This window comes from Saxophila tyrrhenica, assembly GCF_035928015.1.
Source record: "Saxophila tyrrhenica strain CCFEE 5935 chromosome Unknown scaffold_1, whole genome shotgun sequence".
NCBI classification, from domain to species: domain Eukaryota; kingdom Fungi; phylum Ascomycota; class Dothideomycetes; order Mycosphaerellales; family Extremaceae; genus Saxophila; species Saxophila tyrrhenica.
This window is the reverse complement of record NW_027041733.1, coordinates 635,002-656,398: the sequence shown is the minus strand read 5'-3', so window position 1 is coordinate 656,398 and position 21,397 is coordinate 635,002. Positions and strand designations below refer to the sequence as shown.

Here is a 21,397-nt window from a genome sequence, read left to right as displayed (position 1 = left end):
GCTGCTGGCTCGGCGCGTTGACCGATGCTTCTCCTATACGTAGCTAGACCAGATGCCTCTCGAGTATACTACTTCGCATTCGAATGGACGTTTCCAACATCGAATCTTGCTGCTGCGCATGCACTGCAACTTCACCTCGCGTGCTCAATCACGTGCGTTACTGCCATTCCACACATTCCACCAGAACACAGCCACCCGGTAATTTCAGGCACAATGCAAAACTTCAGGCAATCTAGCCAGACGTATATACGATGACAGACTGACTCATTCGTCGGACCGCAAGGCGCAAGGCGACACTGGCCAGCATCCTTGACGAAGGATTGGGTGGCAGTGACTCAAAACGAATGCGAACGCGGCAGACGACTTCAAAGTCATCTTGAATCACAATGAGTTAAGGAAGAAGATATCTGCTACAACGTCTATGCTCCGGCTAATGCACTATCCCAAGCACCTCAGCCAAGCTCACAGAAGAAACAGCATCAGGATTTCTAGGCAAGTAAGCGTCGTTGCAACTTGAATTCAACCGACTTTGCTTAATCGTCGTATGGACGACGATCTCCACAACACAGACACCAGAGAAGAATTCCACCCACCATGGCTCAGCCGCCCGCGCGACTTTGTGGACCGGAGAGCCGAAGAAGCAGAGGCATTCAATGAGCTCCTCACCCAACACCTGAACACATCTGCACAGACATGGGATTGCGACGAGACCGGCTGGACGTTCGAACTTCGGCATGTGATCCTACACATCCGCCATCAGGAAGCTGGCCACCTTGTCGCCAAAGCAGAGAGCGAGGTGATGCCGCGCAAGTATCTTGACGGTTTGAGGTGTGAGCTTCGGAACATGCCTTGGGAGGCGGATGAGAACAGTTGCACCACGCTTGATCTCGCCTGTGCACTGCTTCGGATGACGGAGGAGGCAGTAGCTTGGGAGGAGTTGTGGAACCAGAAGCTGGCCGCCTATGATGGACGGCGAGCTGCAGCAACCAAGAACGCTCGCGAGTTCGAACAGAAGTTGCACAGAGACGGCAGCGATCGTCGTGGTTTCGACGCCCGCTCGATTCGAGGCTACGACTCTGTGCTGGCGAATCCTTATGGCGGTGAGTCGTTGATCGGAGTCGTGATTTCTAGATACCAGAACTGACACCCTGGCTAGTGAACTTCAGCAGCCTGGATGACACTGCAGCCTTCCTTCTGGGCAAGCCCATCGAGCGCATCTGCAACATGATCAGCACCGACTTTCGCATCATTCACGTGGAACCAGTCTTCCGCGACAACCTCGTCTCGTCCTTTCTCAAACGCAAGGAACAAATCTACGACCAGCTCAGTCGCATGTCTCGTGGTTCGCTGCGGCAGAGTGTCCCAACGACAGTCATCCGGCCAAATTCAGTTGAGGACACCAGGGAGGGGCTAGCGCGACAGCTGTCGATGCCAAAAGTCACCTTTCATGGTGCTCCAAGGGCGGTTATTGAGTCCATCGTCCGGTACGGCTTCATCGTTCCAGGCTCACAGGTTGGGAACAGCGGCATGACGATAAGCGTACGATGCGGCGCAACGTACGGGACCGGCATCTATTCGAGCCCAGATGCAGCGTTCGCATCCCATTACCTGGACTACCAGACCGGCAACGTCCGGCTGTCCAAACCAAGCGAGATTCCTGGCATGCGACTCGTTGTTTGTGCGACGTTGATGGGCCGAGCTATGACGGTCGACTCGGCAGAAGCGAGGAGGGTGAAGGGCGTACTGAGTCCACATGCTCATTCGCACGTTTCCGGAGATGGGCTACAGTACATCGTCTTCGAGAGCTCGCAGATTATTCCGTGCTATGTTCTCCATCTGGACTACGGCGCTGAACACGCCAAAGCTGAGTTCGAGAAGCTGGCCAGTGATCCGACAGTGTACTTCCAAAAACGCTCGAAGAAGAAGAAAGTGGACAGCACAGAAGATGCTTGGGATGAGTGGTACAGATCAGAGCCAGGGGCAATCCAGGATAAGAAGGTGGCATTGAAGGCCGCTGCGAGGAAATGGTTTCCTTACGGTTATGGCCCGGCGCAGGGGAACTCCTTCGTCATTGAAGATATGGCGGAGCACTCTGATGATGAGGAGGTGTACGGCGACTTCCAGCACCAGCGTATCGAACAGGATGATGAGATCCGAGAGGCGAGGCCGGCGAAGGGTGGGAGTTGGTTGGATCAATATCAGACCGTGAGGAAGACACAGAAGGAGCTGGACTTCGGCGTGGATGGAGGTATGTAGGTCGGTGAATGCCAACAGACTGGTGCAGAGCTGCTCTATCGGGAGGACGGGTTTACCGCGTAGGTTCGATGTTGCAGTATGAGTTCATTGAAAGGAAAACCTTGAAGTGAGTCTGCTCGAACGAGCGAGGGCTCCTCAAAATGCTCGCGGCCCAGCAACAAAGCTTCTGGCCTCGATCTCTAGCCAGGGAGCGAATGTTGAGCTCAGGCTCCATCGCAGGAGGCTTCTCGAGTCTTGAGACCTGTGAGAACAAGTACTGTACAAGCCTTCGACCGTTGCGGGTGTTCAGATCGTCGTGTTGGGAGAAGTGCTTCAGCCGCGAGAGCAGAGCAAAGTTGAACTCACAGCAAGTCACGCTAGGCCAAATTAGATTTTATGCAAACCTTATGAGCTTCGCGCTCACAACGCGTTTGAATGCATCAACTACCTTACATCTCACAGCAAGATGCCACCACGAAAGAAAGCAAAGGTGTCCCATGCGGCATCGCCGACACCAACATCACAGCCCAAAACACCCACACCAGCAGAGAGCTCGCCCAACAAGGCGGCAGAGCAACTAATCAACGACCCATGGACCGACGAAGAAGAGATCGGCCTCTTCAAAGGTCTGATGCGCTGGAAGCCAACTGGTATGCTTCTCTGACCCTGACATAGCATGTAAGCGGTGCTGATGAGGCGAGCAGGCTGATGGCAAGCTAGGTATTCACAAGCACTTCCACCTTCTGTCCCTACACCAGTTCCTGCTAGATGGCGGCTACATACACCCGAAGAGTGAGCACACAAAGCCGGCTGGCATATGGCGGAAGCTCGAAACACTCTACAACCTTGAAGCTCTGGACGAGCGCGAAGACGCGCGACAATTGGATAAGGTGGAGATTCCAGCTGCGTTCCGCATCAAACGCACAGACAGCGACGAGGAGATGAGCAGTAGTGCGGACAATGATGCGGATGCATATAGTGACGCGGCGAACAAGATTGACAACGACGACTTTGAGCTTCCGGATGCTGAGTTTGGGCAAGAGAAATGGGAGCGCAGACTGGAGGGCGGCAAGCAGAGGAAGGGCTCCAGCCCAATGGTGCTGCCTGAGTTGAACAAGGCGAGTGAGCCTCCTGTACGGTTTACGCCTAGCTTCAGCATCGAGCCAAGCGAAGCTGCCACACCTGCGTCAAGGACTGGAAGACCAAGGGCTGGTACAGCAGGAGCGAAGGGCAGAGCAGCTGCCGCTGCCGCCTCTGCTGCTTCTGGTACAAGGAGATCTACGAGGCATGCTGAAAGCGTCGCGGGTGATGAGGAGCAAGACGACGAACAAGAGGATGAGCCGGACGAGGACGAGGACGAAGAGGAGAGTGGGCAGAGCAAGCAAAGCACACCTGCGCCTCGCAGCACGCGCAGCACGAAAGGTGCTCGCGGGCGTCCGGCACGTGGCCAGAAGCGTCGTGGCAGAGGCAAGTAGAGCTTTCAAGAAATAGAACACCCTTGTCTGTCTCAAACTTTGCCATGTCTGCCTACGCTGCCCTCGTTGAAGAAGAAACATGATGTCGCGACACAAACTTTTCAGCAAACTTCGGTGTGTGCATATATGGAGCTGCCGCCGCCACCGCTGTACTTTCTCATCGCCATCTCCCAAACATGCAGCCTCAAACCAGCGCTCAGGTGCTCGAAGAAGCGATCAAGAAGCCTCGAAGCAACTACAACTCGGAAGAAGAGATGATTGCAGCCATCCGGTAAGTAGCAGGGTGCGAACGCCTTATCTTCCTTCAGTTCAATTGCTCCATGGAAATACACTCATTACGTTTGGCGTACTGACGGACATTTAGGTTGAACACCAACTTGACGAACGCCGACCTGCAGAACGGTGTCCGAATTGCGCGTGGCCAGTATCAGACCGCTGTCGCAGAGCTCGTACCCGCACTCCGTGCCGAAAAGGACCGATTGAGCGAAGAGTGCCACAGGCTGAGTGACCAACTGGTGAGACTGAACGACGAGCTGGATGCTGTTGAGGTGGATTTGACCAGTATGCAAAGCAAGACCAACGAGCAGATGAAAGATCATATCTGCACCACGGTATCTAAGCAATGGAACATGGAGAAGGAGAAGAAGAAGCTTGTGGAGGGGCAGGCGAAGGTTCCAGACTACGTTGAGAGACCAGGAGGTGGGCCGTTGAATGGGCATGCAATGGGTTAGCATGGAAGGTGTGCTCGAATCTAGCTTTGGAATGTGGTCGTGAAAGCGGCCGGCGCGGTTGCGGCACTGAAAGGGTGGATAAGGCGGTGTTTATGATTGTAAGGGCGGCTGTTACTGCAGAAGCAGCCACCAATTCTTCGATAGCATCCAGAAATCGAGTCGAAGAAGCGAAATCAAGGGAAACTGGGTTGAATGATTGTGCCAACCATGTCGCGATCCCCGATGACCCAGTCGGTCAGATGGCTTCTTCCTCTCCGGTATCTAAATCTTCCGACCGGCGTCCCAGCAGTCCAAGCATTCCAGGAGTTCTGCATTACTGCCGACACTTGATATCCAAAAGTCAGCTATGGTGGGTGATTTCCTGAAGGATTGTCACGTCGCAAACGACCCGCTTGATCAGTCCAAGGGTCAAAAGCAGGAGATACAGGACGTGGATTCGTTCTCTCGCGCGAACAGACTTGCAATGAAGAAGTCCGCCCTCATCGCTGGGTCAGTGAACGTCGTCGCCAGCGCGAGAGAGCGCGATGTGTGAAGAGAAGGGAGAGCAATATCGAATAGGCGAAGAAGAACGTGAGGTCGGATGATTTTACCTCCGTTCCGTCCATCTCCCAAAAGCAGTCTACAATCTTTCAAGCACAACCTTCACAACATCATGCTCGAAGGTCATGGAGACACTTGATGGCACCGAATGGGACGTGGTGATAGCAGACACTGGGTTTGCATCCTCTTTGCTTGCTCTGTAGGTGACCGCAGACACCCATGGCTGCTAACTTTGGCTAACTAACATAAGCCCACCATGAAGCTCTCTCTCGCGCTCCGGGAAGCGCATCCTCCACCTCGACCCGAATGAGTACTATGGCGGCGCTGAGGCTGCATTGAGTCTCGCTGAAGCAGAAAGCTGGGCCTCGCGATGCGCTGAAGCTACGGACACCGCGGTGTTCAGTCACGCTTCGATCACCAAACCACCTCCAAGCGGCGAGAAAAAGCTGCTGTCTTCGCGGGCATACTCTTTGGCTCTTGCGCCGCATCTGATCTACGCGAAGTCCAACACGGTGCCGGCGTTGGTGTCCTCGCAATGCCACAACCAGCTGGACTTTCAGGCAGTCGGCTCGTGGTTTGTGCTGGACTCCGCGAGCAATGCTCAATCAGGCCTGATCAGAGTACCAAGCTCGAGAGAAGATGTTTTTCAAGATACAGCATTGTCACTAAAAGCCAAGAGAGGCTTGATGAAGTTTCTCCGATTCGTTGCGAACTTCGAGGAGCAGACGGAGACATGGCACGATAGCAAGGACACGCCTTTTCCTGCCTTCCTGGAGCAGAAGTTTGCCCTCCCAGCTGCATCGCACGGACCTATCCTTGCCTTGACTATGTCCACTGCACCAAGCTCCACAACCTCTACTGGATATGCTCTACCCAGGATAGCCCAGCACCTCAGGAGCATTGGTATTTTCGGTCCTGGCTTTGGTGCCGTTCTGCCCAAATGGGGCGGTCTCGCTGAGATCGCACAAGTCGCATGTCGAGCTGGTGCCGTTGGTGGCGGCGTATACGTGCTCAACAAAGCCATCAAGGAGGCGACCAAGAGTGAAGAAGACAATCGCATCACTCTAAAGCTCAGCGATGCCGAGCAAGTGTCAACGACTTGGCTATGTGGCTCCGCAGAGACAATGCAGACGATATCTCCTGCTCCTGACGCCTCTTCAGGAAGCTCTGCTACAGTCTCGAGGAGCATCTCTGTCATCTCATCGCCACTGAGCGCCCTCTTTCCTTCGACGTCTGAGGGCGGCGTCACACCTGCAGGAGCCGTGGTTGTGGTACCGTCCTCCAACAATGATGGTCCGCCAGTCCACATACTGGTCCATACTTCTGAGGCAGGAGAGTGTCCGATGAATCAATGTAAGTCTCTGCCTCCTCTTTTGCTCTCCACCTTCGCATGATGAACAAACCTTGAATACTTATCTACATTGCCTGAATTGCGCTGTTGAAAATAATCTCTGACAACCTGATAATGCGACCCCGATCTTCACCATTCCTAAGGACTACTGGGCCGAGAACACACACTAACCGTATCAAAGGTGTCGCATACGCTTCCGTTGCATTATCATCAGATGTTGGGTATGCTCAAATCGATCAAGCCATTGCGAATATGCTATCAAACTTCGACCAAGAACCAACGCCAGAAGTGCTTTGGAGACTACAATATCAGCAGCGGATTCCGGCCGCGACTGACGGTGCGGTTCTCATGGATGGCAGTTTCATCAGTCTACCGGCAATGGCTGGCGACCTTGTTCTCGCAGACTCCGTCTTGAATGGCGTGCAGCAAGCCTGGCAGAGCATTACCAACGAGGACGAGAACATGTTCATGAAGTTCACGAGTAGATCAGAAATGGAAGACGAAGAATGATTCTTTCTACGGCTCAAGCCACTATTCATATTACATGCTCCTACAACCGCACCATGCGCGACACCGCAGTCGCGCTCATCAACGGCCTGTACTTCGCTCGCGGCACCACGTCGCCTTCCAACTGAACGGCGTACGGGGCGCCTGATATACTCCGCAATGTTCCGATCCGATTATTTTTCTACGCAGCCTTTCATGCCGCAGCGTAGTAAGCCTTCACTAAGCTTTCAGGACCGCTGACTTGTAACGGTAAGGCAACCAGGATACTTTGATCAGGCTGCCAAGACCATTTTGTACGGCGAAACAATGCTGGTGCATGTGCTTCTGCTCGGCTGTCGGTCGAACGGCGAAAGTCTTTTCAGTATGAGCAAAGATCCGCTCGTAAAAAGCGTCCGCGGAGTTGTGGGGTGATGATATTGACAGCAGGCCAAGATTCCCATTTACAGCAGATTTATACCGCGAAAACCCTGCTTCCTCAAAACTGCGCCCGGCAAGCCAGCCGACCGAATGAAGGGAAGTGAGCATTACGTCCGTATCCGGAGCGTAGCGTAGGGAGGATCCTATACGCGATACTCGAGCACGCGAGGCATATACTCGGGCAAAAAGGAAGCAATGAATGGTATAGCCAGCCGCAGGCGGACGTAGCGACCGCGACCGAGAGGGAGCAAGGGCACGCTCCGAAGCTGATTGGCTCAAAATGCCAAGGTGCGGTAAATGGGAAAAACCACCTGCGGTAAATATCATTACCCGGAGTTGTCTTGGATCAACACAGCTATGCTGAGGCCACCCAATCCGAGCCTTGGCCCTAACTTTATTACTGTAAGTTAGCCCCCGGCAAGGCTCAATGGGCCGCCCAACTCAGCTCTCTGCCAGCACAACGCCAAAGCACGCATGCTTCAGGAGATCCATTCTGCTCGCCTTCAATGATATAAAAGTAAGCCTCTGCACCTGCCAGAGTCTTCTTTGCACTTGTCGACGTAGCGATGGAAGGACTGAAAGACTGAAAGTCGTGCTTAACTATTCTGTCGCTACCACTGGAAGGTGCTTCACTCTCGAAGACATAGAACGGCCATTTTGATCGCATTCAGAATCATCGTAAGTCACACAACATCGGAATATCAATCATGGAGCGACATCGATATGAGGACCTCTCTGTTATCCCAAGTCTAACATTGCCTCCGCCAGCATTCCCCAAACTGCACAACATGAACAGAGGAGAGTGGCGAAACGGACTGTGTGGAGGCGTATGCGGTGGTAGCTGCGGTGTTTGTGTACGTATTGGCTTGCTTTGCCTTTACCTGATGCTGACGGTTCGAAGCTGGGAGCGTGGTTCTGCTCTTGCTGTCTTTATGGCCGAGTCTACCAACGGCTCAAGGCGTATCCGAACGATGTCGAGCCATCGAACTGCAATGGACCTTGTTGGCTCATGTGCGGTGCTGGTTGCATCCATCTGCAGTGGGTTCCTGCGCTTCTGACGCGGATTGACACTCGCAGAAAATTTGGAGTGGAGGGCAATGGGTGAGTAGACCTTGATCGGGACAGAGAGTTCAACCGGCTGAGCAGGGATATGCCAGGTGTCTTGACTGCCTTGCCTCATATTTTTGCTATCCCTGCACTCTGGCGCAGATGGATACCGAGCTCAAGGACCGTGTCAAGGCAAATCAGGAACCTGAAGTCAATCACGAAGGCTACCACCAGCCACAGGGCGGTATGGTGTATCAACAGCCGCAGCAATATCCTCAGCATGATATCTCGCAACACCCACCTCAGCAAGGCCATTATGAGGGACCGCCGAAATACTGAAGTAAGCTGACCGGCTAGGTATTGGAGAATGGTGTCGGTGTATGATACTTAGTGGCTAAATGCAACATCGTTTTCGTTAATGCTGTTACTGTCTAATCCTGTTCTCAGAGCTTAGCAGGACCCGCAGCATCGCCATCATCAAGATCTCTCAGTTCTCTCTTCGGCTTCGTCTTCTCATGCGCGCCTCTACGGCCAACATTCTCCTTCTTCCACTGCCAGGCGTCGTCTTTCTCATCTCCGTTTCCCTGACCATTCAACACGTTGACCATGTACTTCCCGGCGATCGGCAAGAACTTGTATGAGTGGAAGCTTCCCCCAATGGCCAGATACAGGTTGCTCAGCTTCGAGTGAGGGTGCTTGGTAAGCAGCCAGTCCTGTGTGGGCGTAAAGGCATCCCAGCATAGTCGCCAGTAGTCTTCCTGCTTGCCTTCTGTGAAGGTTGGCATCACTCGCGAGGACATGGCTGCCCTGGTCTCACGCTTCAGACGGTCGGATACGATGTGCTGGTCTTGCTTTGGTGGGACAGAGATCTTGTGACCAGACTCTGTCACGATTGTGTTGAAGAAGGTGTTGGAATTTGTGTACTTCAGCAATTGATTGCTGGCTGGAGGCGGAATTACTTCACCTTCCTCTCCATATACCTAGAAACAGCAATATGTCATCAGCAAGTATCTCGGACGAGGTATGAAGAGACGATCAAGGTCTGATCAATACTAGCGTACCACCACTGGCATATCAGAGAGCTGATCCATCTCGTCCGCAGACATCTTGTAATGCGCAACCGCAACACCAGCCGCCTGAGCCTGACGTTCGACCCGATCATCATCCGCTACACCCAGCTTATCTTCAACAGGAGAAAGCATCTCGGACGTCCAGGCGCCAGTAGCGAGCACAATTCGGTCAGCTGAATACTCCTCGCCGCTCGTGGTCCGGACACCAGCCACCCTGCCATCCCCAAGACACACTTCGTCAACGCACCCGACCGCATAACTGACACCGTGATTCTGTGCCGCTTTCATCATACTCGCGGTGGCAGCAGAAGCATCGCACCATCCAGCTTCAGGGTTCCAGTAGGCATCTCGAAACCCTTTCAAATCCGTCCCTTTCAGCACTCCTTTCCAGTGCTTGTCAATTTCCTCCAACGGTACATCCTTGGTCGGGTCGTGGCCGCGGTCCTTGAAGACTTTGCGTATCCTTTCTGGTAGGTCGCTGCCCTCCTCGCCAAAGTTGATCCATCCAGTCTGGTGGTAATAGGATTTCAACTCAGGCCAGTTTGCCCAGGCATGCAATGCTTCGTATGCGAGTTCGCAGTAGAAAGGGCTGGAGTAGTCTGCTCGGATGATCTTGTTGATATCGTGGCTCGCTGCTGGTTCTGGTGGCGATGGCGTTCTGTCGATAACTGTGATTCGGCTTGGGTCGTTGTAGCTTTTGGCCAGGTGGTATGCTGTCGAGGTGCCGAAGATACCGGCGCCTACGATTAATACCGTTGGTTCTGTACTCGACTCCGGCATGATTGATGTTGCTCGGAACAGTAGACGAGAAGTAGTAGTAAGGTAGTCAAAGTACCATCGCGTGAGCCCCACCTCGGGCTGTGCATCGAGTCACAACCGTAGCTCAGCAGTCATGAAGTGAGTCGGGCATATATCACCAACCACTTGAGGAATTGAGCGTCATCATATAGAATCTGTCTAGGTATTGCTGTACGGGGATGATGCACCACCAATTACTTCCTCACTGCCAACTTCGGATGTCTCTTGCACAAATTCACCCATCTCGTCCAAGCCCTCGTAGCCTTCCACACCTCTGTGTAGAGGTCTTCCATTGCCCGGAAATTCTCCCACCGCCGATCCTCCAAGCGCGCCTCCGTGTCGCCTTGTGAAGAAGGAGACCATCCCATAGCCTCCAGGACCTCTGACTCTTCAGGTGCGTCACCAACGTCTGGAAACATGTAAGGTGATCGTTCGAAGCATTCCGCCGCGAGGTACTTCTCAAACACTGCCAGCCGAGGCGAAGCACTGAAGCTCAACTGCAGCCCCCCCTTGTCTGGCTTGTCAGTCTCACTTGGGCCGGTCACGCGTTTGGTCAATGTTCTGATGTCCTTGGCTCCTTTGATGCTGGAATATGCCAGTACAGCACTGCCCATCAACAACACAAAACCATGGATGACCAATACATCCATGGTTGCGATCACAAGGAAAAGGCCAGTTGCGATGCCCGCCTTGACTTTGGCCGCCGTCTTGGTTTCGAGCATGGACCTGACAAATTCATCTATGAGCTCGTCGACAGATGCAAGAACTGAGGGAGGGTGGACAAGTGTCAACTCCTCCAGTGTCAGAGCCTCATTCGTCTGCTCGGCTTCAGAATGGCCGTCTCCAGCGAGCACAACGTTTTTGTCCGTTTCCTGGTTGCCTCCGGCGCGGTGCAGAAACACCATGTGGAATGTCTTCGCCCGGTTCATCCTCCAATCGACACGCTTGACGGTCCCGCCCTTGATGTCTTCCTAGGACATCATCTCGGGCTCGCTGGTTTTAGCTTTTCGGATCTTGGCCTCCCATTTCCGCTGGGCTTTGTGCCCGCGACTCTCCTTCTCGCCTTCCTTTGGCACCTCCAGGGGCGGCGGTGGAGGCACATATAGGAAATATTTAGTCGGAATTGGCTTTCCAGAGGCAAGGGGAAAGTTCGGCTGCGGAAACGGAACAAGCAACCCGACCAGTCTCTTCGGGTTCCATGTGCGTTGAGTGGGCAAGGGAGCCACTTCTTCTTGGCCCTTGCGGTCGATGCTCGGGTCAAGTAATGGGGGTGGTTGTATGCTTAAGTTGCCTGCGGGCTGATCTGCGGTGTCCTTCGGGTTCAGCACGGATGGCTCCGTCGTTGGACCGACTGATGGCGCCCGGACATATGGAGGCGGTGGTGAGGTAGTAGGAGTCGAAGTTTGCTGCTCCATACTGGCGGCCGCTGAACTATCTTCGGATGCTGGCTTACTAGCTGTAGCACACCATCCGCTCGTAGGATGTTTTTACCTACGATGCGGTAGAAGCTAGGAGAAAGGGTGTTGTTGATGAGGTAAACGAGAAATAGGAACTGCTGTAGCACCACGTCTGTGTGCGCGAAGAAGATCGATGAGAGAATGATATGTGACTACCTCCTACCTCCATTGTCCATCGAGTGCGCGCTACTGGTGATCCTTGTGCCTGCCAACCAAGCAGACACTGCGCGACTGCGTCTCGAAAGGTTAGTCCGGCCCATGGCGCATGAGAAAAAGGATGTTAGAGGTTGTAGTAGGGTAGGAGCAAGGCCATCGCGTTGACAATCTCGCGCCTCGCACGGACCTCAAGTCGTTCCAGACTCCAAAGAAAGAGATTGACTTCACATGTTCACACCTGCCTTCGAGACGAAAGTGGAATGCTAACCTTTGGCCTGTGGTTATGATCGCATCTACAATGACGTCTCTCGATGGATCGGGCCATGAAATAGATTTCTGCACCCTAGGCATGTTCATCATCGACGACATCTATCCGCCCCCCGACGTCCCAAACCAACCCGCGCAAAAAGACATCATAGGCGGCGCAGGAACCTACTCCGCCATTGGAGCACGACTGTTCTCCCCACCACCCAGTTCATACTCGACAGGCTGGATCGTCGACGCTGGAACAGATTTTCCGGCAGACCTCCGCGATCTTATAAAGTCCTGGCAGACCGGCGTACTGCTCCGGCCACGGGATGCTCTGACGACGCGAGGATGGAATGGGTACGGGGAGAACGATCACCGAGCTTTCAAGTATCTGACGGAGAAGAAGCGGTTGACTGCTGATGATCTTACGGCTGAACTGCTGAAGGCGAAGAGTTTTCATTTGATCTGTTCGCCGACGCGATGCGTGGATATGGTTCGTCGTATCCTGGATCGTCGACGTGGAACATTTGGGGAATATTTGGTGAGACCGATGATCATCTGGGAGCCTGTGCCTGATCTTTGCGTGCCCGCCGAGCTGCAGAATACGTACGACGCTTTGCCATACGTGGACGTGGTCAGTCCGAACCACGTGGAGCTCGCAGCACTATTCGGCTTCAAGCATTCATCCGGTGTCGACAAGCAAGTCGTCGAACAGCATGCCAGCAATCTTCTGGCCAATGGCATCGGTCCGAACAACCACGGCTCAGTCGTCGTCCGCGGAGGTAAAGAAGGCTGCTTCGTGACCGACCTCGAACAGCAGAAGTGGCTGCCGGCCTACCACCAGGACAGCAGCAGAGTGATAGACCCAACAGGCGGTGGGAATGGCTTCTTAGGCGGCTTTGCTGTCGGCCTCGTACGAACAGGCGATGTAGTCGAAGCTGCAGAATGGGGCAGCGTAGCCGCAAGCTTCTGCATCGAACAGGTCGGTGTACCAGAGCTAGAAACAATCATCTCGACCGCTACATGCACGGACGAGCTATGGAACGGAGAAAGCGTGCACGATCGCCTGGAAGAATATCGAAAGCGTACATCATGAAAGCTCCTGCGAAACCTATGTATTTCCGTCCGCCCGGAAGCACGCCACAAAACACCATCCAATGCTGCCTTCCCTACCGCCCGACAAGAGGTATCTGTACAAAAACAAAAGCATGATCTTAATGATTTGCCACCCACCGCGGCTCATCTTCATCATCCATCTCACTGTCACCATCCCTCGAACCGACCTCCGTCCAGCTGTCCGGCGTCGCGACGCCGTCGCCTTCCTCGGAGAGCATATCTACGTCGCTATCTTCGGCAACGTCGATGACTTCTACCTCGGACATCTCGCTCCGTGGCCGGGACTGCGCTCGAGAAGCTGGTGCTGATAGAGATGCAAATGTATCAGAGTCGGACTCGGTATCAGTCTGGAAGGCGAAGGTGGAGTGTGAGGTGGGTGTGCGTGCACCTTCCGGTGTTTCTTCGCTAATGTCGACGAGCTGTGGAGTAGGCTCGTAGTCCACCGTGCGTGTGGACGCAGGAGAGGGTGCTGAGGATGCCGCGGAGTAGAAGCTAGCTTCGAGTGGGGCTTGCTGTTCGTTCGTTGCTTGGCTTGCGGCTTCTCTGACAGGGTCGTAGGGCATAGATGAGGACGTTGGGTGCGGTGGCGTGATTTGCTGGCTGTTGAGCGTGGCGAGACGAGCGTGCGTCAGCTCCGGGGTGACGCGGTAAAGCTCATCTTCCTCGTCCTGCTGGGGAGCCTGCGATGCTAGGGATAGAGGTTCGTGGCTGGGGGAGTATTGATGGTCGAAGATGGTCTCCCACCGACCTCGCGGTACCGGCTGCTGAGGCCGAACAGTTGGGCTCGGTGGCGTCAGATCTACAAGCGGTTGCGAGTTCTCGACATCTGCAACTGCGCGCGGTTCCGCCGCAGTAGTTTGGCGCTCCCTCATTTCCTTGAGGCTGGCTTCGATTGCCGCACGCAGTTCCGGGTCATCCTGGTTTCCTTTGCTCTGGCTTGCTGGACGAAAAGCTTCCTCCTCAGACAGAGACAGGGCGATGGCGAGTTGCTCCTCATAGGATAGCTCTTCGCCCCTCTGCTCTGGCCGCGGCGAAGCTTGACGTGGAGTGAAGCTTCCAGGAAGGGTACTGGTGGGCGGGTCCTCTGGAGTCTCCAACGCTACCTTCGGAGGTACGGGAGGCTTTGGAGTTTCCGATCGGTCCAGTGCATGTTCATCGCCAAACGGATTGGCAAGCAGCGAACCGAATGACCATCTACTGGCGCCAGCGGTTGATGAGCTTGCTTCACCTTCCAGAAGAGGCTGTTCCAGACTTCGCTCAACTTGCCGCATCTCTGCTTTGACAGCATCTGATACTGGGTCGAAGGTGGGTGGCGATGGCAGCTCTTTCTCAGACTCGGACAGCCTGAGCTTGCCCTCGTTATCCACCATAGAATCAAACGAAGTCGGACTCGGCGGCGACTGTTCGGGTGTCGTTGCCTGCTTCCTCTGGTTCATCTCGTACATTTGCTGATTCCTCCTCGCAAGGTACTCCCTTCCTTTCCGTCTACGCTCTTCCGCTTCATCAGGATCCGCGGGTCCTTTGATGGCTATCCTGCGAATAGTGCTTGGTGACGAGACATTTCTGCCTGTCGCTACCGCCGCCGCTTCCTTACTCCCACTGAGTTCACGCTGGAGCCCAGCATCCGTTGTTGGCGTTCGCCCTTCATAAGCAAATGCTTCTGCCGCCCGTCTACTCTGCGGGTCAAGTTCGTGCCCGATCGAACGTAGGAGTTCCGCGATCTTCTGCCGCTGCTGTTCGAGCCATGCCTGCACCTGCGGGTTCTCGAGGACGGCAACACCGAGCGCGGTGATTATGGAGATTGAGATAAGGATGCCTGTATACGAGCGTTTCGTCAGCATGCCATGTACGATGACCGTTCATCACCAACTCAGCCGCTTAGAACAACCATATGCACGAGCAAACCCTCGAGCGGTGGTATAAAAGTCATGACGTACCTTTGACCACCGGAGCAGGCATATTGTCGGGTATCGAGTGCTCAGCAGCGCAGTCCAAAGCCCATTAACGCCAGCCAGAGTGCTCGTGCGAGCGTAGACGATACTAGGAAGTTGGAGGCATGGGAGAGAGCATGGGAGGCTCAGTGAGAGCAAGCAAGGCTGCAGCGAGGCGAGTGCAGTGCGTCGTTGACAGCCGGTTCGTGGAGTGGGGTTGTTCGCCGCATCAGCCACAGTCAGCCTTGCTCTGGCTCGGCCGAGCCTCTGGTCGCACGTGCAGATGTCAGCAGCCTGCCTTATTATTTCATAATCGTCCTTCTGCTTACCTGTACTTTCATATCCCCTCTAACCTACCTTCACTGTGGAGAACCCAAGCAATTGGCGGTCTCGCGGTCAGTTGGATTCCCCATCGCTGAGCCAATCGATGCTTCGAACTCGTGAATCGTTACTCCGTACAATGGCGGAGTTATCAGACCCTCGAAGTTCCAGGCGGCCGGACAATTTGGCTATTATATCCGACGGCAGGATGAAGTCAATCGACATCATTGACCGCACCAGAAAGTACATAAGAAGACATAGAGAACAGTTGTTCATCGCACATCCATCATTCCAACCCACTCGTCACAACTAAACTCAGCAACCTCAGTGATCTCTTCAAGACCTCAAAGCCCAATCCAACCAACATGTCGGACAAAACACTCGTCCTAGTCACTGGAGGCAACCAGGGCTTGGGATTCTATGCCATCCAGCAGATGTCCGCCACTGGCAAGCATCATATCTTGATGGGAAGCCGTGACCTCAGCAAGGCAGAGCAAGCCATCAAGACCCTCAAGGAGAATACGGAGGTCAAGGCCAACCCGGACAACGTCGAGCCCATCCAGATCGACATGTCTTCTGATCAATCTATCGAGAAGGCGGCGAAGACGGTTGAGCAAAAGTACGGACGTCTCGGTAAGTATCAGCCCCATCACCTTCCAACAGCGAACCATGCACTGACATCTCAACAGACATTCTGATGCTGAACGCCGGCATCGCCTACACCGAAGGATCCGTCCGAGAGCAATACCAGAAAATTTACGACACGAACATCTTTGGCGCCAGCGTGACGGTCGAAGCATTCCTGCCTTTGCTCCGCAAATCCACAGTCGCCGGTGGCAAACGCATCTCCTTCACTTCCAGCGGGCTGGCCTCGATCAAGTGGGCAGCGGAGTCAGACGGCAACTACAACGGCGCCATGTACGGCATCTACCGCTCCTCCAAATCTGCCATGAACATGGTGATGGTCAGCTATGCCAGGCAATTGGAAGGCGAGGGCTTCGTGGTCACTGCTACGGATCCGGGATACTGCGCTACGAACCTCAACGCCTACTCTGGATTCAAGGATCCGAGGGAGGGCGCCAAAGCTCTGATCAGAGGCGCTATCGGAGACAAGAAGGACGTTCACGCGGCTATGGTCGATGAGGAACAGAAGCAGCCGTGGTAGAATTGATCGAAAGCGCTGAAGGCTGTTTCGGCTCGCCTGCTATCAAGGTCGCGCTAGAAGATAGCCACCGTCCACAATCAACGTCGATCCTGAGCAATACTGATTCACCGCCAGACTGAAGACGGCTTGAGCATAGTCTTTCGGGTCTCCTGAGCGACCGAAGGGAATACCCCAGTTTTCCCGGAAGTACTGCTTCTGCTCGCTCGAGTGTTTGCCAATGGGCGTCATTTCGGATGGGAACTGGTGCACACTGGTCAGCAGCGTGAATGGTGAATAAGCAGAGCTCGACTTACATAGCCCGGTGCAATCGTATTGACTCTGACTTCCAAACCAGGGTTCTTTAGTTCGACGGCCAACTGCTCCGTCAACGAGATCGTTGCCGCTTTCGAGGCGTTGTAGCTGTTCAACCTCTCAGCTTCCACCTTGTCATAACCGCTTGTCGAGATACTTACCTGAATTGTCCATTCTGGCTCTCCTTGGTAATACCAGATATTGAGCTGACATTGATAATATTCCCAGCCTCCGGATACCCATTGTCCCTCGCCGCACACAACAACGGCAAGAACGCAATCGAGGTAAAGTAAATGCTCGCAACATTGACCTTGTAAATTGACGTCCAGTCATCGAAATCCTGATACGAAAGCATCCGCTCGCTGACCTCCTTCGGGTTCCCCTGCGGCGTCCACTTCTCGCCGTAGTTCACTGAAGTGGCTCCGGCGTTGTTGACGAGCAAGTTGACGTGCTTCTCCTTTTCCGACATGGTCTTGACGAAGTCTTGGATGGATTTCTTGTCCGTTACGTCCATGGATATTGCGGTGATGGAGCCGCCGGATGTGGAGTCCTGCATCTCAGCGCTCTTGATCTTTTCAACTCGCCGGCCGGTGATGTAGACTTTGGCTCCGTTCGCTGCGAGCGCGTTGGCGGTCATGAGGCCCAATCCTGTGCCTCCGCCCGTGACAATGCATATCCAGCCTTTGACATTGAAGAGTGAGTCTGTCCGGAGGTCCTTGAGGTCCGCCATGGTTGGTGATGCCACTGTTTCTTGAGTGTCCTAGGGTTTCGCGGTCGAGGTAGGCTGCGAGGTCTTCTTGCACGTTGAGTGTCAATCGTTGTCGTTGACTTTGCTGCTGCCGGAATAACTTTTATCTCTCTGGAGCTATTCATCCGGCGTCGGCAAGTGGAGGCATGCGGTGACTTGGCTGGGACGCCATCGTGAGGTCGGACTTCGCTGCGGTCGAAGATACCAACCTACTGGGACTCAACAACACCTGTTGGCACCATCAGTAGGTCTTGCTCGCCTCGTGGACCAAGCATCAACAAGTAGTCCGATGAGATGGGTAGAGCTGTGATGGCAAAGAAGTTGTTATCGAGATCTATGCACAGAAAGCTCACGTCTCAAACCGAGGCAGGCATCTCCGCATCAACCACCTCCTCCAACACCTCTTCATGAAAGTGACAGTGTAAGCTGGTCCATACTTCCTTTCAAAAGCCCTTGCGGCGGGACATTCTATGCGAGGAAGAATAGTCTAGATAGCCACCAAGAAAGGTGGCCACACATTACCAGGACTCGACCCGCAGCATGACCGGTCATACACCAGTAGTCGTCGGAGTTGGCGACTTCGTCAACCGCTCTAAGAAGGTTGAGGATGCCATAGAGCCACTCGAGCTCATATTGCGAGCGATCCGAGCTGCAGTTGATGACACAGGCTTGTCAGGCCCGGAGGCGTCCAAGTTGCAAGCTCAGATCGACAGTCTAGACATTGTCAAGACTTGGGTATGCATTCAGAGGATACATTTTTTTACAAGTCGGAGCTGATGGTTTGTGAAGACCTGGCCATATCCAGATCTGTGTAGCCTGGTAGCGAAACGACTCGAGATCAAGCCCACCAGACGACACTATAGCGAGCATGGCGGAAACCAGCCTGGCAAGCTGTTCGATGAAGCTGCCCGTCGAATAGCGTTAGGAGAGACGAAGGTAGCAGTACTGAGTGGCGGCGAGGCATTAGCATCATGTAAGGTCCTGAGGCTGTCGAAAGGGTTCCTTTCTGACATTCTCCAGTAACGGCCTGCGCCGCCGCAAAGCAACTGCCACCGCCCGGTTGGACCAAGTTATCAGAGGACGTCAATTCAGTCTTCTCACCCTCGACACGAGAACTCTTACCAAGTGGGTTACCAGGAAAATGGACCCCTCCTACTTCAGATTCTGACCTACCAGGCTTGGGTGCACGGCACGGCATAGGAAACCCAATCCAGGTCTACCCGCTTTATGAGAACAGCTTTCGAGCCCGCCGGCGTCAGTCAATCGCGGACAACCACAGAGAGTCTGCTCAGATGTATGCGGAGTTCGCCAGCGTTGCCGAGCAGAACCAGTATGCTTGGAGCTATTGGTCGCCGGCGGAGACTGAGGAGAGCATTGGCACAGTGTCGAAGAAGAATCGAATGATCTGTCTGCCGTGTGAGTATCAAAGCTTGACCAAGGGGCCTTAGCTCAACGTGCTGATCTGGATAGACCCACTCCTCATGAACGCCTTCAACACCATCAATCTAGCTGGAGCATGCATACTCACTTCCGCTGAGAACGCGAGAGAGCTCGGTATCCCGTCCAACCGCTGGATCTACCCTTTGGGAGGTGCAGGCACAAGAGATAGCGATGACTGTGAGTCAGCCTTAACTTCGACGTCCGAGACAAAAGCTAATGAGCCTCTTCCGCAGTCTGGGAACGTTCAGAGTACTGGTGGAGTCCTGCCATTTCCCGATCGATCGATGCTGGACTTGAGGCGTCCGGCTTGGACAAGGAGGATGTTGACTTGTTCGACTTCTACTCGTGAGTCGCTTGACCCTTCTGAGAAGCCATTTACTGACATTTGCAGGTGCTTTCCAATCGTCCCAAAGCTCGCATGCGAACATCTTGGCATCCCAAGCGTGAAAGGAGCTAAGCCGATAACACTGCTCGGTGGTCTGACTTCGTTTGGCGGTGCCGGTAACAATTACTCGATGCACGTAAGTTAGCAGTATGACCAACCGTCCAGGGGGACAACGACCTTACTTCTCGGTAGGCAATCACAGAAATGGTCCGGCAACTTCGAGAAGGCAAAGGCAAGAACGGACTCGTGCTCGCCAACGGAGGTGTGGTGACCTACCAGGCGGCCATCTGTCTCTCGAGCAGTCCTCGGCGAGACGGCCTGCCATATCCGAGCGCCAACCCACTTCCGGCGGCGGTCAAGGACGTTCAGACGCCGCAGGTGGACGAGAAGGCTGAAGGTGATGCTATCATCGAGGTGAGTGTTCGAGCAGGTTCGGGGTGATAGAGCTCCGCACTGACCAGATGTTGCATAGACTTACACTGTCGAGTTCAATCGAGATGGCAGCCCGCTTCGTGGCTTCATCGTGGGCAGGCTGAAGTCGAACGGGCACAGGTTCCTGGGGAACCATGCAGATGATGCGACCCTCCAGCAGCTTTGCAGCCAGAAGGTCGAGCCTATTGGAAGGGACGGGAAGGTGAAGACTGCTGATGATGGGAGGAATCTGTTTGTGTTTGTGAGTGACAGTGCGAAGCTGTAGTCTGCCTAAGAAAGCGGTCTTGCCTGGAGTCCACTGTCTTCTTGTCCCGCCACCTGAAACAAGATGAAAAGAAAGAAACACGAAGGTTCACAGCCCGATCGGAGCCCAAATGCTATAGCTTGCGGTCAAGGAGCAAGAAGCAGAATAGCGAAGAAAAGGACAGTCGTGGTGAGTAGGTGGAAGATTTCCCAATCCATCGTGCTCAAGTATAAACATCATAGGTCAGCGGTCCGCAAAACGCCTCCAACGCTCACTCAGACCCAACACACCTCTCCGTCAGCGGCCAGCATCGTCCAATCAATACACCACGGCTCCCATTGGCACGATCCTGCGACTGCGAGCATTGCGGGCATCCACGATCCACTCCGCGCCATTCTTCTCGCGAACCTCGAAAGGACCAACGACTTCCTGGACAGCCAGGTCGCCGACACGTGCGCACATGATGCGCTCGACGTTGAACTTCTGGCGGGCCTCGCGGTGGAAGTCTAGACCAAGGTCAGTTGGGCTGCTCGGCCGTGGCCTTGCGATGTCGGCATACCTTTGAGTATCTCTTCAAGGCGGTCTGTTGCAGAATCAACGTCAGCGGGCTGTGTTCAAGCGACCGTCGGTGATGGAAAGGAACATACCCTTGCGTTCGCGCCTCTCCAATGCTCTGATCAGCGGCTCGTAGGTCAACATCCAGACGAGATAGTCGTCACTGGCGTTCTTCGGGGCGTAGGTGATCCAGCCGGCACCTGGGAAGACGAAGTCAGCAGCGTCACCGTCGCCTGGGAGAGAAGGCTCATACCTTGGCCTGGTGAAATCAAGATCTTGGTCGGCTTGCCCGGATGGAAGATAGGGCTGGAGGCAGACTCCAAGTTGTCACGGCGGTAGTCGTCGTGGTCATCCCGGCGGTCATCCAGGCGATCTTGCTGGCGCTCGTCACGGCGGTCATTCCTCCGATCTTCCTTCCGCTCCAGACGCTCTTGCTGCACACGATCATCCTTTCGCTCAAGCTTCTCTTGCTGACGATCGATCCGCTCTTGTGTAGCACGGTCACCTGAACGCTCGGCACGGTCTTCGAGACGCTCGAGCTTCTCCTGTTTGTGGTCGATCTTGTCTTGCTGGTGTTCCAGCTGCTGGTCACGGCTGGGAGCCATTGGTGGGATGAGCGTGTACGTGTCGGTGAGGGTGTGGGTTTCGAGTGTGGTATTGCTGGCTGGAAGATGGATTTCGATGTGGTTCGTGAAGGATGTCAGATGCACAATAGGAATTGGTAGGTGTATGCTGA

At 54.3% G+C, this 21,397-nt stretch overlaps 13 protein-coding genes across 13 annotated transcripts; 7 read left to right on the top strand and 6 right to left on the bottom strand.

The window, feature by feature from the left end:
* Nucleotides 1-544: 544 nt before the first annotated feature.
* On the top strand, nucleotides 545-2,256 carry LTR77_000295 (uncharacterized protein; the record flags this gene model as incomplete). The annotated part of the gene is made up of 2 exons (XM_064797562.1): nucleotides 545-1,100; nucleotides 1,157-2,256. The coding sequence occupies 2 exons, from the start codon at nucleotides 545-547 to the stop codon at nucleotides 2,254-2,256; spliced, it is 1,656 nt and encodes a 551-aa protein (XP_064663796.1).
* Nucleotides 2,257-2,701: 445 nt separating this feature from the next.
* On the top strand, nucleotides 2,702-3,710 carry LTR77_000294 (uncharacterized protein; the record flags this gene model as incomplete). The annotated part of the gene is made up of 2 exons (XM_064797561.1): nucleotides 2,702-2,885; nucleotides 2,956-3,710. The coding sequence occupies 2 exons, from the start codon at nucleotides 2,702-2,704 to the stop codon at nucleotides 3,708-3,710; spliced, it is 939 nt and encodes a 312-aa protein (XP_064663795.1).
* Nucleotides 3,711-3,886: 176 nt separating this feature from the next.
* LTR77_000293 (uncharacterized protein) lies at nucleotides 3,887-4,441 on the top strand (the record flags this gene model as incomplete). The annotated part of the gene is made up of 2 exons (XM_064797560.1): nucleotides 3,887-3,981; nucleotides 4,075-4,441. The coding sequence occupies 2 exons, from the start codon at nucleotides 3,887-3,889 to the stop codon at nucleotides 4,439-4,441; spliced, it is 462 nt and encodes a 153-aa protein (XP_064663794.1).
* Nucleotides 4,442-4,787: 346 nt separating this feature from the next.
* On the top strand, nucleotides 4,788-6,842 carry MRS6 (Rab proteins geranylgeranyltransferase component A; the record flags this gene model as incomplete). The annotated part of the gene is made up of 3 exons (XM_064797559.1): nucleotides 4,788-4,930; nucleotides 5,244-6,334; nucleotides 6,514-6,842. The coding sequence occupies 3 exons, from the start codon at nucleotides 4,788-4,790 to the stop codon at nucleotides 6,840-6,842; spliced, it is 1,563 nt and encodes a 520-aa protein (XP_064663793.1).
* A 1,904-nt stretch (nucleotides 6,843-8,746) lies between these two features.
* LTR77_000291 (uncharacterized protein) lies at nucleotides 8,747-10,153 on the bottom strand (the record flags this gene model as incomplete). The annotated part of the gene is made up of 2 exons (XM_064797558.1): nucleotides 8,747-9,283; nucleotides 9,365-10,153. The coding sequence occupies 2 exons, from the start codon at nucleotides 10,151-10,153 to the stop codon at nucleotides 8,747-8,749; spliced, it is 1,326 nt and encodes a 441-aa protein (XP_064663792.1).
* A 212-nt stretch (nucleotides 10,154-10,365) lies between these two features.
* Nucleotides 10,366-11,076, bottom strand: LTR77_000290 (uncharacterized protein; the record flags this gene model as incomplete). Its single annotated transcript, XM_064797557.1, has 1 exon — nucleotides 10,366-11,076. One exon carries the CDS (start codon nucleotides 11,074-11,076, stop codon nucleotides 10,366-10,368), a length of 711 nt encoding a protein of 236 aa, XP_064663791.1.
* Nucleotides 11,077-11,142: 66 nt separating this feature from the next.
* Nucleotides 11,143-11,586, bottom strand: LTR77_000289 (uncharacterized protein; the record flags this gene model as incomplete). Its single annotated transcript, XM_064797556.1, has 1 exon — nucleotides 11,143-11,586. One exon carries the CDS (start codon nucleotides 11,584-11,586, stop codon nucleotides 11,143-11,145), a length of 444 nt encoding a protein of 147 aa, XP_064663790.1.
* A 496-nt stretch (nucleotides 11,587-12,082) lies between these two features.
* LTR77_000288 (uncharacterized protein) lies at nucleotides 12,083-13,129 on the top strand (the record flags this gene model as incomplete). The annotated part of the gene is made up of 1 exon (XM_064797555.1): nucleotides 12,083-13,129. One exon carries the CDS (start codon nucleotides 12,083-12,085, stop codon nucleotides 13,127-13,129), a length of 1,047 nt encoding a protein of 348 aa, XP_064663789.1.
* A 118-nt stretch (nucleotides 13,130-13,247) lies between these two features.
* Nucleotides 13,248-15,108, bottom strand: LTR77_000287 (uncharacterized protein; the record flags this gene model as incomplete). Its single annotated transcript, XM_064797554.1, has 2 exons — nucleotides 13,248-14,965; nucleotides 15,087-15,108. 2 exons carry the CDS (start codon nucleotides 15,106-15,108, stop codon nucleotides 13,248-13,250), a joined length of 1,740 nt encoding a protein of 579 aa, XP_064663788.1.
* Nucleotides 15,109-15,766: 658 nt separating this feature from the next.
* LTR77_000286 (uncharacterized protein) lies at nucleotides 15,767-16,566 on the top strand (the record flags this gene model as incomplete). Its single annotated transcript, XM_064797553.1, has 2 exons — nucleotides 15,767-16,034; nucleotides 16,091-16,566. 2 exons carry the CDS (start codon nucleotides 15,767-15,769, stop codon nucleotides 16,564-16,566), a joined length of 744 nt encoding a protein of 247 aa, XP_064663787.1.
* A 42-nt stretch (nucleotides 16,567-16,608) lies between these two features.
* On the bottom strand, nucleotides 16,609-17,587 carry LTR77_000285 (uncharacterized protein; the record flags this gene model as incomplete). Its single annotated transcript, XM_064797552.1, has 3 exons — nucleotides 16,609-16,806; nucleotides 16,860-16,965; nucleotides 17,019-17,587. The coding sequence occupies 3 exons, from the start codon at nucleotides 17,585-17,587 to the stop codon at nucleotides 16,609-16,611; spliced, it is 873 nt and encodes a 290-aa protein (XP_064663786.1).
* Nucleotides 17,588-18,145: 558 nt separating this feature from the next.
* Nucleotides 18,146-20,127, top strand: LTR77_000284 (uncharacterized protein; the record flags this gene model as incomplete). The annotated part of the gene is made up of 8 exons (XM_064797551.1): nucleotides 18,146-18,340; nucleotides 18,395-18,578; nucleotides 18,626-19,021; nucleotides 19,076-19,222; nucleotides 19,279-19,390; nucleotides 19,437-19,566; nucleotides 19,623-19,844; nucleotides 19,903-20,127. 8 exons carry the CDS (start codon nucleotides 18,146-18,148, stop codon nucleotides 20,125-20,127), a joined length of 1,611 nt encoding a protein of 536 aa, XP_064663785.1.
* A 297-nt stretch (nucleotides 20,128-20,424) lies between these two features.
* LTR77_000283 (uncharacterized protein) lies at nucleotides 20,425-21,266 on the bottom strand (the record flags this gene model as incomplete). Its single annotated transcript, XM_064797550.1, has 4 exons — nucleotides 20,425-20,612; nucleotides 20,666-20,689; nucleotides 20,754-20,861; nucleotides 20,915-21,266. 4 exons carry the CDS (start codon nucleotides 21,264-21,266, stop codon nucleotides 20,425-20,427), a joined length of 672 nt encoding a protein of 223 aa, XP_064663784.1.
* Nucleotides 21,267-21,397: the final 131 nt, after the last annotated feature.